Source organism: Echinops telfairi, unplaced genomic scaffold (assembly GCF_000313985.2).
Source record: "Echinops telfairi isolate 266 unplaced genomic scaffold, ASM31398v2 ScPeMD7_60;HRSCAF=208, whole genome shotgun sequence".
In the NCBI taxonomy this organism is placed as follows: Eukaryota; Metazoa; Chordata; class Mammalia; order Afrosoricida; family Tenrecidae; genus Echinops; species Echinops telfairi.
The window spans coordinates 41,792,041-41,808,768 of NW_022103958.1; the positions used below are offsets into that span (position 1 = coordinate 41,792,041).

The window sequence follows — 16,728 nt, forward strand, 5'->3', positions numbered from 1 at the left end:
ATGAGCCCCTAATAAAAGACTTAAAATAAATAAATATATATTTTAAAAAGAGTTGTATGAGCCCCTAATAAAATGATTAGAAAAAAAAATTTTAATGAAAAGAAAAAAAAAGAAAGAAAGAAGGGACTCCATAGAAAGTGGATCCTACATGGTGGAAACAGAGACTTGGAAAACTCCTCAACAGCGCACACTGTGCTCTCGCCCTTCCTCATTTGTGTGTTTTCTGAGTCAGCATTAGCTAAAGTTTCCAGAGCGCCATCCATAAAGTACAGCCTGGTCAGGGGATGTCACTCATTTCCCCCAGTGACTTTAGCAAGCCAGAAGCTTGAAAGCAGGGAACTCCGGATGCCTCTGTTATGAAGTGGAGCGCAGTGGGTCCTCCCTACTTCCAGCAGTCTCCATCTGGTGATTGAGTAGCTGCTTCTGTTACTCCCAGTCACAGAGGTGCGTCCCTGAGTCTGAAGGGGTTGGCACAATGGCCAGGTGCCTCACTGTGGTGTTGCTCCTTGCCTCCATCTGGACCACAAGACTCCTGGTTCAAAGCTCTCTCCGAATTGAAGGTAAGTTTCCTAATGATTTCTTCCCTGAAGGAGGCCAAGCGCTTGCAAAGGGCCCTGAGCCCAGTGAGCTCGTGCTGTGTGTTGCTGAGAGAAGGGAGTCAGCGGGGGCCTCCACTTCAAAGGAATATCTACTTACTGTAGCTCTGCTTGAGCTTTTCGACTTCTCAACAAGATGATTTATACTTCATTTTGCAGCATTTTCAGTTTTATTTTTAGTTATGGAATATTTCTCAAGACAATACTTTGGAAAAGAGGAGACATTTGTTTTTTAAAGGGTTTCATTAACTGCTAGATCAAGAGTAAACTTAAACGTGTTTCATTAAAGAAACAAACCATGATTGTGAACATTTTAAAGTTATCAATAAGCCCTGGGCAACCAGGGTACCTCTCACTAAATGTTGGCCTACTTTATAGTTTTGGAAGTCTCAACAGATGGACTCAGTTCTCATTTTGCTATATGATAGATTGGATGCAATCTTTTGAGATGCAAAAAGTAGCAAATGACCAGCAGAAAAAAAAATTCTTAGAAAATGTCAGTTGGAAAATTAGCCATGAGCTTCCCATCAAAAGAATGACAAAGATAAAGTGATTTCTGATTTTTTAAATACCTAAATGGAAACCTCATTCTGCACTATAAGCAAAAAGCCGCAACCACTAAAGCACTTAGAATAGAGTGGGCAAATGAGTATGCATGTGCTCTTAAAGGAAAATTGTGTGTTCTTATGCTGGAAAATGCCCTGAGGCATAAGATACATTGAGAACAGAATTGAAGTCCAGGTCCAGCATGGATTAATAGATTGTGTTAATTTTATAAGAGAGGCTATAATGATTGATTTTTCCTTTTTTTAAACTTTCACATACATTTTGTTTTGTGACGCCCCATGGGCAGACTACACATGACTCCCAATCTATGCATCATCCTCAATAGACACAAATCTTCTTTAAAATTTTGAAAGAACCAGAAGTTACTCAGAACGATAATTGAGGAATAAGATGGCTGAAGCAGTCAGGAGGTGGGATTGTACCTTAGTTCCTTCCAGTGCTGCGATAACAGAAACACCACACGTGGCATGACTTGAACTAACAGAAGCTTATTTTCTCACTTTAAGAGGTTACAAGTCTGAATACGGAGTACTGGCTCTAGAGGAAGACTTTTTCTCTCTGGAAAAGGTCCTTTTTTCTTCCATGTCTGCTTCCTGGTTCCTTGGCGATCTCCATGTGTCCTGGCCTAGATCTGAGCCCACCTCACTTGCACTTTGCTTGTCTAATCTCCTTTATACATTAAAAAGGAGCCCTGGTGGCTTAGAGGCTAAGTGTTAGGCTTCTCACTGAAAGATCAGCAGTTTGAAACCGTCAGCCACTCCTTAGGAGAATGACAGGGCTTTTTACTCCTCTAAACAGTTACAGTCTCATAAAATCACAGGGCAGATCTACCCTGTCCTTTAGGATCGTTAATTGTCAATATCGGCTTCATGGCAGTGAGTTTTTTAGATATCTAAAAGAGATTAATTCCAAGCATAACCTGCCACATTAACATAACAGTAACTCATTCCCAAATGGAATTAATACCATGGTGGAGAGGTTAGGATTTAAAACACATTTTAGGGGGCAGGAGCCTTGGTGTCTGGTATAGCGGTTACACATTGGGTTGTGATCTGAAAGCCAGCCGTTCAAAACCACCAGCCACTTTGAGGGAGACAGAGGAGACTTTCTACTACTCCCGCAAAGAGTTATAGTCTCCAAAACCCAGAGGGGCAGTTAATTCTACCCTGTCTTATAGGGTAGCAGTGAGTTTGGGTTTATTTTGGGGGACCCAATGCAATTCATACCATTCCACCTTTTGCCCCCCCCACCCCAAGTTCATGCCCTTTCTACATGCAAAACACCTCCATCCATCATAAACTCCAAAAGTCTAATATCAATGCCAAATCCAAAATCTCATTTTCTGAGTCAAATATGGGAGAGGCTTTAGGGATGTATTCCATGGGGGGCGGGGGGGGGGGGACAGTTTTGTTTTTCCCCTGGGGGCAGTTTTGTCTTCATCTGTGAACCTGTGAGAGATCTCGAATGTATCTGTTTCCCAAACACAGTAGTGGAACAGGCACAAGGTGGGCATTTCCACTACAAATTGGAGAAACTGGGGAGGAAGGGATAATGGGCACCAGTTAAGTCCAAGTCCCAGCAGAACAAACTTCAGTAGCTCCTAAGTCTCGAGTATTATCCTCTGCTCTTCAAGACCCACTAGGCAATGGCCCAAGAGCCCCGGTGTGTGACCCAGTGGTTTCTAAATTGGGCGGCAAACCACAAGGTCAGCAGTTCAAAACCTCAGGAGAAAGATGAGACTTTCTACTCCTGTAAAGAGTTACAGACGCAGAAACCCACAGGGGCAGTTCTGCCCCATAGGGTGACGCGATGGCAATGATTTGGGGGGTTTTGTTTGTTGTTTGCTTTGAGCTAATGGCCCTGCTCATTAGACTCTGGTTGCTGGCCCACCTCTCTGGAGTAGTCTGGATGGAGGGCCCTCGGCTCTGGACTTCAGCTCCACCTTCCAGATGGCTCCTAGTCCATCTGAATGTCAACCCACCAACTCAGTCCTGGCAGGCTCCATTCTCCTGTCCTTGAGCACAGTGCTACACACCCCAGCTTTGGGCAGCGGCTCCATTCCCCTGCCACACTTTAATAGTACTGAGGTGTCAAAGCCAGACCCATTCTTTGAGATCCAGGAGACCATGGCACCGCCCTTTGAAACCAAGAAGATCCTGCTTCCCAGGCTCCTTTCAACAGTCCTGCTGATTTCAGAACTGCCCCGGGGATGGGCCTTTTCCTTCCTTGGAGGCTAGCAGGTGCAGCTCCTTCGACCAGTTTCCTGCCTGTAGTGTTTCAAGAGGTGGACAGTGTTCTCATTGTTCATTCTTTCGCTGTCCCCTTCTGTCGAAGCTGATGAGTTTTCTGCCGTCGTTGCTGGTTAGATCCGTCAGTCACAAGCTTAGTCTCCAGAAGAAAGAACGGTGTAGACACATCCTTGGTGAAATGTTCCCAGCCACGTGTCTTTAGTGTGTACTACAGCATTTTCCAAATCGTTAAGTTCTGTTTCCCTTTTACACAGTCCATGCTTAAGTCCATTCTCTCTTCTTACAATTTACTATAATCGGCAAGGAATATTTTCATCAGCCAGAGAGGCACATTCATCCCCTACCAGTTCTACCTTCTACCAAACATTTGAACATCATCCAAGCAAGGTTTTCTGCCACTGCAACTCCCTTCCTCCAGTGTGCAATCATATGTTTATCATTTTCTTTTAAATTCTTACTAAAAGCGTATTTAATGCCCTCATTTCTCGCAACCTTTGTTGCTGGTACCTTACGTATTCTCAAAGATGATCATTTTTTAATATCTCTCCTGACTTCTGCTTGAGCCCCCACCTCAGTTACCTTTGACCTCCATAATTCTACCAACAGCCACGTCAAAGTAAGCTAGGGTTTTACTACTCCCAACCAAGCTCACTGCTATCGGGTGGTTTCCAACTCAAGGTGACCCTGTAGGACAGGGTAGCGCTGCTCCTGTCGGGTTCTGAGGTTGCTCGTTTCATCTCTTTTTGATCTCAAAAGTAATACTCAAAACACACCCTACTGTAATCCTGCCTCGTTAACAAGACAGCTCATTCCCAAATGGGGCCTATGACCATGGGTATAAAAATGAGGATTTAGAACATTTTGGGGGGATACTACGGTTCTTAATCTAGGGTAGACAGGAACCAGTATTTTTGAGAGCCTATTATGTGCACAGGGGAGCCCTGGTGGGGTAATGGGTTACTCATTAGACTGCTAACTGCAAGGTCAGCAGTTCAAATTCAGCAGGGGGAAAGGTGAGGCTTTCTACTCCTGTGAAGTTACAGTCTCAGAAAGCCACGAGGGCACTTCTGCCCTCTCTTACAGGGTAGCTAGGAGTCAGAACTGACTCTGTGGCAGTAAGGGCTTTTTTGTTGGTTGGTTTTTTTAATGTAGGCACATAGATTATTTATGTGTATGTATATCAATTCATTCAATCATTTCAAGATATTTTCCAAATGAAGAAATAAGAGGCTTAGAGAGGCCAAGTTACAAAGAATAAAATGATTTCTATTTGCTGACTGCCTATTGTGAGTCGTGCCTCTGCTGGATGGAAGTTTTCTCCTTCTGAGGAAGAGAGAACGATCCCTGTTTTATCATCGAGACTGCTGACTTGCCTAAGGCCCACAGCCAGCAAACGGCAGAAGGAATATTCAAAGCCAGGTCTGTTTTCTGGGAGCTACTCACTCACTGCCATCAGTTAATTCCAACTTCCTGTGACCCTATACCACCAAGTCGAACTGCCTCTGTGGGTTTCCAAGACTGTAAATCTTTGTGGGAGCAGAAAGCCTCTTCTTTCTACCGAGAAGCAGCTAGTGGCTTCGAACAACTAATCTTCTGGTTTGCAGCCAAACAAGAAATGCACTTTTGAGAATAGGTCTATCCTACTAGAAATAATAGTTTTTACAGTGAAAAGGGGGTATGATGAGGGAATAGCAAAGCCACACTATGAAGTAATTAATGGGGTTTTCCTACAGGCAATTCCCAAAGCAGTAGTCAGCAAGCTCGTGAATTCCAGGAGTCACGCTCCAGGACAAGGGATGTGCTGGAAGAGTTTAGCTCTAGCTGTGTGCCCATATGTTCTACCCACAGCACAGCAGGAGATACCACAATGGCATCGTTAAGATCTGGGATTTTAGGATCATGTATAATTGACCTGTACCCCCAATCTGCCACCCAGGATCTCTAGGTTACTGAGCTTAAGAAAATTACTCACTCTCCCTGACTGAGCCTCAACTTTCTGTTAGAAAAAGACAGTGCCTGGTGTCTGCTGTCTAGTAACAAAGGATGATGAGTATTAGTATTAATATTAGCATTAACCTGAGTACTAGTAAACAAAAAAACCCTCAGGAGACTATAACTGTTGAAGGGAGTAGAAAGCCATGTCTTTCTCCCTGGGAGGGCTGGTGGTTTCAAACTGCTGCTCTTTCATGTCACAACCCAATGCGTAACCACTACAGCACCAGGCCCCCCTCTCAATACTGATATTAAACCAATAAAGCCAACCAAGCTGCCATGAGTCCATTCAAAATCACAGTGACTGAGGCTGTAAATCTTTATGGGAGTAGATAGCCTCAACTTTCTCCCGTGAAGCAGCTGGAGATTTTGAACATCTGACTTTGTGGTTAGCGCTCACCCTCCAAAGCCATACAGACAGTAGTATTTGTGCATATAGGCTGAAGACGATACTCTGTCACTCCAGTCACACACATTCATAAGGAGATGTTGACTCTGGTCAAACAAAGCCATTCTCAAACACGGCACTTCACTTACTTCTTCCTGTCCCCAATTCCCAGCTCCAGAACACAGCATGGTTGTCTGGAGAACTTAGAAATGTTCCCTTTCATGTTTACAGGAAGAAAGTTCCTTTAGAAACAGATCTAGAAAATGGTCAAGGCATTTGCTTGGACATATGATGCACAGAGTTGTATATAAGCAATTAGGTAGGAGATTGAATGAAGGCCAATAAGAATAATATACCTGCATACAGTGCAGCTTGGCAATTTCATCCTCCTCACTCCACTGCCATTGGTTGATTCTGACTCGCAGCAACCCTGCAGGGAGGGTAGAACTACCCCTATGGGTTTCTGAGACTGTAAATCTTCAGGGGAGTAGAAAGCCTCATCTTTCTCCCAGGGAGTGGCTGGTGGTTTCAAACTGCTGACCTTGCAGTTAACAATGCACAACCCACTACATCTTCAGGGCTCCTGGGAAAATTTATACAGATCTATAAATACCCGAATCCAAAGGGAGTGCACCAAGAGAACTCCTGAATCCATTAGGTTCTGAGTAAATATATGCTTCACATCTTAACTGTTTAACTGTCTAAACTTTCTCAATGGGATAAATCACTGGGAGACTCAAACCAATGCTTTGATAATAACATATACATAGAATTATGTTATCTATGATTTACTGCGTCCCTCGATGTGGCAGCAACCATCCTAAAAAGGAGATTTTTTTTTTGTTTAGTTTTTCATAATTAACTCATTTAATTCTCACTATGTGAAGTTTTGGGAGAAAGAGGAAGCTTTCTATTCCAATAAAGAGTTAAAGCCTCAGAAATCCCCAGGGGCAGTTCTACCCTGTTCTATAGGATCACTGTGACTGGGGAATCCTCTTCATGGCAGTGAGTGAGTGAGTGAGTGAGTGAGTGAGTGACTCTACGAAGTTTGTAGTTCTCCTTTTGATTTTATAGATAAGGAAACTAAGGTACAATGAGATGAAGCATTAACCTAAGCACCACGATCTAGATTCAAGCCCCGGTCTGACGCTACAGCTCTACTACCTTTATTTAGTTTCTCTGTCCCAGATAACAGTCAGCACCATCACTGCCCCTCCCCTCCAAGACCTTCTGAGTAAGCTGCCCCCCTATGGTCAGAGACAGATCATTTTCAGCTCATCTCAAAAATAATGGCGTCCCCCAACTCACATTAGGAGTCCCTGGGTAACACAACTGGAGCTCTGGTAGCACAGTAGTGATGACTCAAGGTCAGCAGTTCAAACCCATCAGCCACTATGAGGGAGAAAGATGAGGCTTTCTACTCTCCTATGTATCTACAGACTCGGAAACCTATATGGGGCAGTTCTACCCTGTTCTGTAGGGTCAGCATTGACTCGATGGCAATAAGGTTTGGGTTTGGGTTTGGGGGGAGGCACAGATGGTGAAGCGCTTAACAATTCCCTGAAAGGTTGGTGGTTCACCACTTGGAGATAGATACCATGGAAGACAGGCCAGCGACCCACTTCCAGAACGTGCACACTTCAGAACCCTAGGGAGCCGCTCTGCTCTGCACATAGGGAGCAGCCTTGAATTGGAATCTGTTTGATGGCAACAAACAACAATGAAACTTATGTTGGTTCAGAGCAGCGGCTCTCAACCTTCCTAGTGCCGCGACCCTTTAATACAGTTCCTCATGTGGTGGTGACCCCCCAACCATAAAATCATTTTTGTTGCTATTTCATTACTGTCATTTTGCTACTGTTATGAATTGGGTGACCCCTGTGAAAGGGTCACTCAACCCTCAAAGGGGTCACGACCAACAGGTTGAGAACCGCTGGTTTAGAGAGTTACTAACTAGTCTATTAACCAGAGTCCTGAGTTCTATAGCAAAGTCTCAGCCCTTCGTTTTATAGACTCTAGAAAAGACTTGAAGCATCCATCCAAAGAATTGATAACCACAATGCCTGTATGATAAACAAAGCACTTTCCTGCAGGAAGACAGGATATGGACCCTCAGCTGGTGGGATCTGCAGTTTCTATCAGGTCATGCACCCATATTCCTCCTCAGAGAAATGCCCAGCCCATGCCAAACACCCACCTCTCCCCGATGCATCAAGACAGGAATGCTCTGCTAGGAAGGAGAGCCCGTGCGTGGGGACCAGGACAACAGCACCCTGAGGACCTATGATTCCTTTGCAGATCTTTCCTTCTCAGGACCTTGCAGAATTATGGGAGTCACCTTTGTGAGCAAAACGAAGGTGCAAATGAATTTCACAGAAGCCAAGGAGGCATGTAGGCTACTGGGACTACTGATGGCCAGCAAAGCCCAGGTAGAAACAGCGTGGACGTTGGGCTTCGAGACTTGTAGGTAAGAAATGTCTGGTTCCAGTAACACTGCTGGAGCCCTCCTGGGTCTGTGTTCATTTTCAGCCACAGGGATGGTGACTCCTCGTTATTCACTCAACTGTCATTCTATTTCACAGCTTTGGCTGGGTGATAGATGGGTCCTCTGTGGTCATCCCTCGGATTCTCGCAAACCCCAAGTGTGGGAAGAATAGGGTTGGCGTCCTGACTTGGAAAGTTGCCGCTCACCAAAGGTTCGGGACCTATTGCTACAACTCGTCTGGTGAGTCAGATCCAGGTGGAGCGTTTCCGCTGTGTCTCTCGACCTCTGTGACCTGTCCAGAAAGAGCCGCCTGAGTGGCAGCAGAAGCAGTCATGGGGAAGACCAGCTCATCCTCCCAGGACTGCCTACCTGGCCACGCTCACACCCATGGCTGTTGGCTTGATGCTGACTCCTGGCAGCCCCCAGGGGGTGACCGGGCAGAAATGCTCTGTAGAGCTTTCTTGGCTGTCACCATCATATGGAGACAGATGGCCAGGGCGTTTTGGGGCATTTTCTACAATGCGGGTGGGGGGGTGTTTCAACCGCCAACTTTGGGGTTGGTAGCTGAGTGTATCAGAACTTACTTGACCCAGCTAGAGGTTAAATTAGGAAAAATGTGACTGAATGGCAACGTAGGGCAAAGGTCCCCAAAATACTCCATTCCTGCCTCTTTCCCCATTCACTCCCTCACCCATCCCGTGAGATCAACAGGAAGAAGGGAAGGACAGAAATGTGTGTAGGGCACCCACATGGACAAAGCAATGTACTAGAGCACTGGCAAGTGTTACTCCCTGACTCCTAGGGTAAACTTTATCACTGCATCTGGCAGATAAAGAAGTCCCACAACAGTAAAGGTCCAAACTCAAGTCTAACACTGAAGTTAGGCTTTTCCCCACACCCCTTTACAATAGAGAAAAGTAGATGGTCCATTTGACATGTTTAAGATGATCCACTCTTCATTTTTTTAACAGTCTTATTGGCATATGACCCACATGCTATACAACTTGAGGGCTTAGAAATATTAAAAAGAGTTATACAATTATCCCTACAATCGATTTTAGAACTTTTTCATTCTTATATGCATTATTATTAGTATGATTTACTAAGTATGATTCCTCATTCTCCCAAAGCCCCCCTGCCATACTCTAAGAAACTTCTGATGTAGTTACTCTTTCTATAGATTTGCCTATCCTGGATTCCATATGAACAAAATCATGTAAAACAAAACAACCCCCCCCCCACACACACAAAAAAAACACTCAATCCAAAAGAAAGCAGAAGAAAATAAAAACTAGAATACATTTAAAATGAATCAAAAGTGAAAACAAATGATAAGGTAATAAAATTAACCTAACTATATCTGCATTAATCCACTTTCTAATATACTATTTGGAAACCCTGCAAATGAATTTTGGGCTTTTACTGTCATCTGTAGCTTTCTACAAACTGGGTGTTCAGAGTTTAAACTCTAGTATAATTCCTCTCTGGTCTTGTTCAGGAGGGTTCTCAAAACCCTTCATTCAATGCCTCACTCCACAGACACCGGCTGTCGCTCAGAAGAGGGGTCTCGCATGCTTATGTGCCACAGTCAGTCATCACAGAGCCACCTCTGGAACATGCGCTGCTTCGTGTGTGTGTGTGTGTGTGTGTGTGTGTGTGTGTGTCTTCATCATCTCCCTTTTCTGCCTCATAACCGTTGGCTGGGGAATTGCCTCCTTATTATGTCATACCTGCTTATTAGCTTATTGATATCCCAGGCCTGTCCAATAGCTCTGTGTGTTAGCTGCCTGCCCTTCCTGCCATTTGTCAGCGGGATTATTAGATAGCCAGCCTGAATAAAGCAAACAGGAGCTAGAGAAAGAGGACCGATTTCTCTGCTGTTTCTCTGTTACGTCAATGACACTGTCCCCGGGGCCAAATCTCGAAGCTCTATGTGTTAGGGTTCCAGACACTCTGGATTCTTAGCTCTCTCCTTTTTGCATGCCATGCTGCAAGGATGATTGTGATGCTTCTGCTCTGCAGCCTTTGTTGACTTCCCATTTGTAAACCATGAGGCCTCTTTTATATTTTGCATACCATATAGGAGGTTTGTGGACCTCTGCGGAAAATATTCTCCCCTACAAAATAACTTCCAAACGCTTTAACATGACCATCATGAGCCTTCACACTCTCATCTCAGTCTATCCTCACAGATTCAACTCCTGCTTGCAGTGTTTCCAGTCCTCTCTCACACACCCTATACTCCAGCCACCCCGTGTTCACTGCCACCTTTCTCACGTTCCACACTTTCAAACATCTAGAGGACTGCACCGTGCTATTCCTATCGATGGGAGTATGCTGTGCTTGTTCCATACTAGATTGACTACTTCTCTATCCCAACCCGATGGTCTTTTATTCCTCAAACATGCTAAATTCATTCTATTTCAGGAGCTTTATCTTTCTGTCCTCTTTACTTGGAATGTTTTTGCCCTAGATCTTCAATGACTAGCTACGTTTCACCATTCAGGTTTCAGCTTAAATATCACCTCCCCAAAGGGACCTTTTCTTATCAACCTACCCAAAGTATCTGTGTCCCATCCTCCGCTCCTACTGATTTAATCTTTGCCCTATTTAATTTTCTCCTCACCACTTATCATTCTCTGAAATTTCTGGTTTACTTTGTTTTATTATCCCTGTCCTTCCAAAGCATGTAAACCCTTGGAAAGGAGAGAATTTGTCTTTCTAGTGTCACATCCCTAACACTATGCCTGGCACAGAGCGCTTCCTCCTTCCAAGAGGAAACAGTTCTTGAAAGAATGCACCACTCCTCCGTCCTCGGTCCAAATGTCATCTCTTCTTTGGGCCAGAGCCATCTCCCTTATCAAAATACTTCTGTCCTCCGGGAAGCAGGAACCATGCCTTATATCTGGTTCCCAAGTATACTGTGCTCATTATGCTGTTCCCTACTGATATTTAAACATGTTCATTTCTTAAGAGAAGAATTTAGCATATGCTTGGAATGGGAAGTGTACATAAATGTTCAGGACAAACAGATGAATGCATGAACAAGTGGCGGTACACACAGGCAATGGAGTGCTACGCAACTATAAAGAGTCATGATGAGTCCATGAAACATAGCACAGATGAACCTGGAGGGCATTGCACTGAGGGCAAATATGTCGGTCACGAAAAGGCAAAGACTGTACGGTCTCACTTTTGGCTAAGTAGTAGACATTAGTTATTTAGAGTAATGGGACAGGCAATCCAAAATGTGTGCAAAGTTGGCACAATCTGACCTGAGTAAGTGAGGAAGTATGGCCGAAAAAGGACAATTGTGAAAAATGTTATGACACATACAAATTTTGCCAAACAGTAATAACAACCAAAAATGTATATGCTATAAATAGGAAGGTATGCTTGAGCACGCATGCAAATACAGGTATATTTGTCGGCATAAGTATATACACTACTGGACGTTCTACAGCGATGTTTCTGCACAATAAAGAACACAGGCGGAACCGTTATGGAGACATCCTTGACATATCCAACACTGTAAGGGATTGGGTGACGGGGTTAAAGGGCTCAGGCCCATAGTCTTAGTCTTACGGGACAACTCAGTCAGTTGCAATAACAATGTTTTACCTCCTATTTTGATGAATAGGCTTCAGGGTCTTGAGCACTTGTGGGTCAGCACCTAAGGTACACCTACTGGTCCCTGCCCGTCTGCAGCAAAGGGGAAGGAAGAAGGGACCAAAGACAGGGAGGAATTTAGTGCACAGGACTAAGAGCCCACGGGAACCAAACACTGACACAGGTGGTTTATCAGTAGTATGCATGACTTCGATTGATTGGTTACTTAATGTTCAAAACCAGTCATCTTCATTTACAAATGTGCTTGACAGCTTAGGTCCCAGCAGATGCCACCGACTGCTGTCACAAATTCCCAGGGATTAAAATCCGATGCATCTGATGTAACGATATAGTGTGTGCCTCTAGAGGAGCCCTGGGTACCCACTGGGGGCGCGCTGCAAGCTCAGCAGTTTGAAGCCACCAGCTGCTCTGCAGGAGGAGGTGCAGCTGTCTCCCCGGGATTCCCAGACGCCCTTCTACTCTGTCCTGTAGGTCGCTCTGACTCTGACCCAGGGGCAGTGAGAGCCATCGACCGGTATGGATCCTTAGGCAAGGCCGTGTCTCTGAACCTTACTCTTCTCTTATATAAATCAGAGTTTGAGAAAATATTAAATAACAGCTACTGAAAAACCAAGCACCATGGTCGACTCAGAGTGACATGTTCGGTAAATGCTAGTTTCCTCTCTGTCACCTATTGGAAAGCAAACCCTGGTCCCTGCCCTGCTTCCCACTTCCCCAGCCCCATCCCACTCCCTCTTTAAAACCTCCTTTTTTAAATTAAAAGATCATCTTTTGGGGGGCTCATACAGCTCTTATAGCAATCCAAGCATCCATTGTATCAAGCATATTTATACATAGGCTGTCATCGTTTTTTTCTAAACATTTACTTTCTATTGAGCCATTGGTGCCAGCTCCTCCCTTTTCCCTCCTTCCCCACCCAAAACCTTTCTTTGATGAGCACGGAGAAGACTGATTTCGGCAGAACCTTCTCCTAAGGGGGTGTCCTGTGTCTATTTATTCTTCTCTACTTCCTTAAATTTCCCTTTCCTCTTGATCCATCGAATAATAACTGACCATGTACTGTGTTCCATGCACCGTGCACAAATCATGATGAACAAGACAGACAGACAGACAGAGTCCCTGCTTCCCCGGAGGGGCGTGGGGAAGAGTGTGATGGAAACCAGCACGACAAGTGCCTGGGGCCACAATCAATCAACCAGTCTGCCTGAGAAAGAGAGGTTCCATCAGACATTTGAATCGCAATCAAAAGTGAGCCAAATAGAGGGATGCAGCAAGTCTGATGGGTAAAGGAAGCATCAGAGCCAGGGCCTTTGATGGGCGCGAACACGTACCAAACAGGAGAGGGGTTTCAGTGGAGCCTGGAGAGGAGGACTTTTCTCAGAGGAGGCTGTGATGCCAGCAGGTAGCAGCTCACGTAGTCACCGAATGACTGAAGCAGGAGGGTGGTGTGGTTAGATTTACAGTAAAATCGTTCCAGCTTCAGTGTGGAAGGACTGGAAGGAGGGAAGAGTGGAGGCAGAAAAAAACAAGTGACGGGCCGCTGTACTATTTACTTACTCTATCCTCTCTCTCTTACAGATATTTGGGTTAACTCGTGCCTTCCAGAAATTCTCACCACCAAGGAGCCTACACTCGAAACTCAAACTTCAACATATCCAGCAAAAATCAATGTCAATGACAGTTCATATTCAACATCATCTTATTCCTCTGCTCCTGCTCTGACTACTGCTCCTGCTAAAGCTTCTACTTCCAGTTCACGGAAACGGAAATTAATCTGCATGACAGACATTTACGTGGAAACAACTACCACAGTCACAGAAAGCAATTTACATATTGGAAGTCAAGGGGCCTCTAAGAAGGAAGCTGCTGAGTTTGGAGGTAAAAGCTTTCTGTATCATGCGTTTTATGTAGAACAGGTAACAGAGAAATTGGCCTGTCTCCAGATTGGACGCTCAGGACCTGTCAAAGATAAGTAAAGGCTTCATGCAAAATCAATTTTCAAACAGTTACAGAACTTTGGAGCTGTGAAGAACTCCATAATCTAACTAAATACTCTGCAGATAAAATGGTCTCAAAGACTTTAAAAAAATAGAATTCTTTATCTGTTAATATGTAGAAGTTCTTTTAAGGACATAGGTCTCGAATGCCTTCCACTAGACTCTAGCAGCTAGCAGGTTGGTTCTCTTATAGCAGGTCTTGCACTCAGTTAGCTCCAGGGGAGGACATGGGCTCCATCTGTCGGACTGTTAATTTACAGAGCAGAGGCAAGCTGGAAGGGCAGGGCCAAGGATTCTACAGCTGAGAGGCCAAGGAGCAGATTTGGCTACAGAGAAGGCTTCTCCCGACATCAGCTCTTGTCTCAATCATTGGTAAAGATGAGTCTTGAAAAGAGAAACAGGTGACCATGGATCAACAGTGGAAGACCAACAGGCCTGTCTCTGTTTCTTGCAGGTGTTCCCACGACTCTGCTTGTGCTCGCCCTCCTCTTCTTTGCGGCTGCAGCTGGCCTCGCGGTCTGCTATGTGAAAAGGTGGGGTCCTTGCACATTGCTAGCCTTGGAATCTTTGTCATAGCGCCATCTTGTGTTTGGCCAGGGCGGTTGTGGCATCTTCTTGGCTACGCTGGAGATGCTGGTCTTCTTACAATGTCAGTTATCTCCTACCTCTTACGTCTTCTCCTTGCCTTTACTCTTTCTTAGTATTTCCTCACATGTATTTCACCTAGATTTGAGAGAGAGGTCAATGGCCATCCCCTTAAAATCAAGAAGAAAAGACTGGCAGCTGGGAAAGAAAGGGCAGACTTTATTTTGCTCTTTCGTCCTGTGAGGTTAGCCTACAGCTTGGCCTGTGAACTCACAGTCTTATCTAAATAGATCCATGATGGTGACATGTGTTCATGTGATTTGAGTAGGTATATACCAGGGGGCTTCAAAAGTTCGTCGAAAAATGGAATGACAAGGTCATGAAGATTTCCCCCAACCTTTTTGAAGAAGCCACCTTGTATGGGCATCACTCTGAAAGAGAAGCATCCAGTGACTTGAGCCAAAACATGGGCCGGCATAGATAAAGCATCCTCTATTGTTCTTTGTACAACATGGAAGTTTTTCACTGTCATTTTTTGTTTACACTTACAGGTACGTGAAGGCCTTCCCATTTACAAACAAAAGTCAGCAGAAGGAAATGATTGAAACCAAAATAGTGAAGGAGGAGCGAGCTAACGACAGCAATCCGACTGAGGAATCAAAGAAAACTGACAAGAAGACAGAAGAGCCCAAGATTCCACCTAAAACCGCAGTGCGGTGCCTAGAAGCTGAAGTTTAGATGAGACCGAAATGAGAGGACACACATACGACGGCTTTCTTTCTTGCTGTCCAAGTATCCCACCCCCAGCTGGGGAAAATCAAAGGGCCAAAGAACCAAAGAAGAAAGTTCATCCTTGGTCCCTAACTGGAATCACTCGGGGGCACCTGTAGACTCCGGAGTTCATCAAAGGGAACTCCTCCTTTCTTAGTGCTTCCTGGATCCTACCCTCCTACCTCCAAAGCCTTTCTAGTCTAATTATGTCCTAATCAAATCCCAGCAGGGAAAAGGAGCCTTGCAAAAAACCCAGGAACCTAAAATCAGTACGCACTGGTGAAAGGGCCGCTCGGTTGGCCTGGAAATCCGTGAGTTGGAAGCCGAGGAGCCACTGAGTCCAGGCGTTCTCTGTCGACTCCCCTGGCCCAGATCCTTCCTTAGATCGGAAAGAGGAACAGTTACATCACCCTGGCATGCCCGCCTGAGCCAGACAAGAGGGAAGGGCGGGAAGACAGAGTCTAGCACGTGAGGCCATGGCGGTTCATGTGACTAGAGACCTAATCTCCACAAAGCCAACATAAATAGATAAAAAGAACGAGGCCAAAGCCTATTGTCAGAAGGGTCTACAAACACAGACAAGGTCAAAGCATTCTTCTTTGGATGATTGCAGTTGGAATCACACTTTATTACACCCACACTTTGTTTTCTCTCTCTTTTGCTACTGCTATTTTCTCCAGAAGAAACAATATATTATTATGTGAAACAACCAAAAAAACACAAATCTGAAATACAGAAACTATTACTGAGGTAAATACATATATTTACAGTAATAAAACTCATTTACAGTAATAAAACTCAACATGCATTTACATCCAACACTGTGCAAGGTATTACATTCTGCAATTGAATGTGATTAGTTTTAAAAATTGCATATAGTAGGATGTTGTCTGAGGCTAATGTTTTGCAGTTCTTATATATCTAGCTTATCCTCTCCCAGTACTAACGTTATTTTGCTAACACTAATCTATTCATTATTTTCTCTAAATGGCAACCATCGTAATCTTAATTTATTATTAACATGCCCAAGAAGACCATTATTACCTCTGTACATCAGAGCCCATTTTAAATGCCATTAATAAATGCCTTATGAGCTCCCTTGTTTCAGCAAGAGGAGTTTGTGAAGTGCAGAGATATGTGGGCTGGAAAAATAAAAGCAATTAGAAACCTTTTTGTGGTCTTATTTACTCATTATCGCAAAGTTGCAGGACCTCAGCAGGAAAGGAACCAGCCTGAGGTGTGTCCTCTCGGTTCTTTCTCACCTGAGAAGTATCATTGCAAAAGTAAAGATGTGTAATGCAGAATCGAAGGACCCAAGCACACTCTGTTGTTTGCAAAAGAAGGGTGACTTTGGTGGTTAAAAAGGAAGTGAATGTAAAGCCAACAGTACATATCTCACCATGTGGGGCTGCTCTTGCCCCAATAGTCTTGTTTTAAGCCACTCAAGTACATACATGTATGAATGGAG

The 16,728-nt window shown here is 44.5% G+C and overlaps 1 protein-coding gene across 1 annotated transcript; it reads left to right on the forward strand.

Moving 5' to 3' along the window:
• The first annotated feature begins 368 nt into the window (after nucleotides 1–368).
• Nucleotides 369–16,431, forward strand: LYVE1 (lymphatic vessel endothelial hyaluronan receptor 1). Its single transcript, XM_004711535.2, has 6 exons — nucleotides 369–560; nucleotides 8,091–8,259; nucleotides 8,375–8,517; nucleotides 13,486–13,785; nucleotides 14,359–14,437; nucleotides 15,041–16,431. Exons 1-6 carry the CDS (start codon nucleotides 476–478, stop codon nucleotides 15,225–15,227), a joined length of 963 nt encoding a protein of 320 aa, XP_004711592.1. The 5' UTR covers nucleotides 369–475; the 3' UTR covers nucleotides 15,228–16,431.
• The last annotated feature ends 297 nt before the right edge of the window (nucleotides 16,432–16,728 follow it).

Bases quoted from the DNA above. Each gene is read 5' to 3' on its own strand.
- LYVE1 (XM_004711535.2), top strand. From the start codon at position 476: ATGGCCAGGTGCCTCACTGTGGTGTTGCTCCTTGCCTCCATCTGGACC. The intron at 561-8,090 runs GTAAGTTTCCTA...ATTCCTTTGCAG, and splicing joins AAGCTCTCTCCGAATTGAAG to ATCTTTCCTTCTCAGGACCT. The intron at 8,260-8,374 runs GTAAGAAATGTC...TCTATTTCACAG, and splicing joins TTGGGCTTCGAGACTTGTAG to CTTTGGCTGGGTGATAGATG.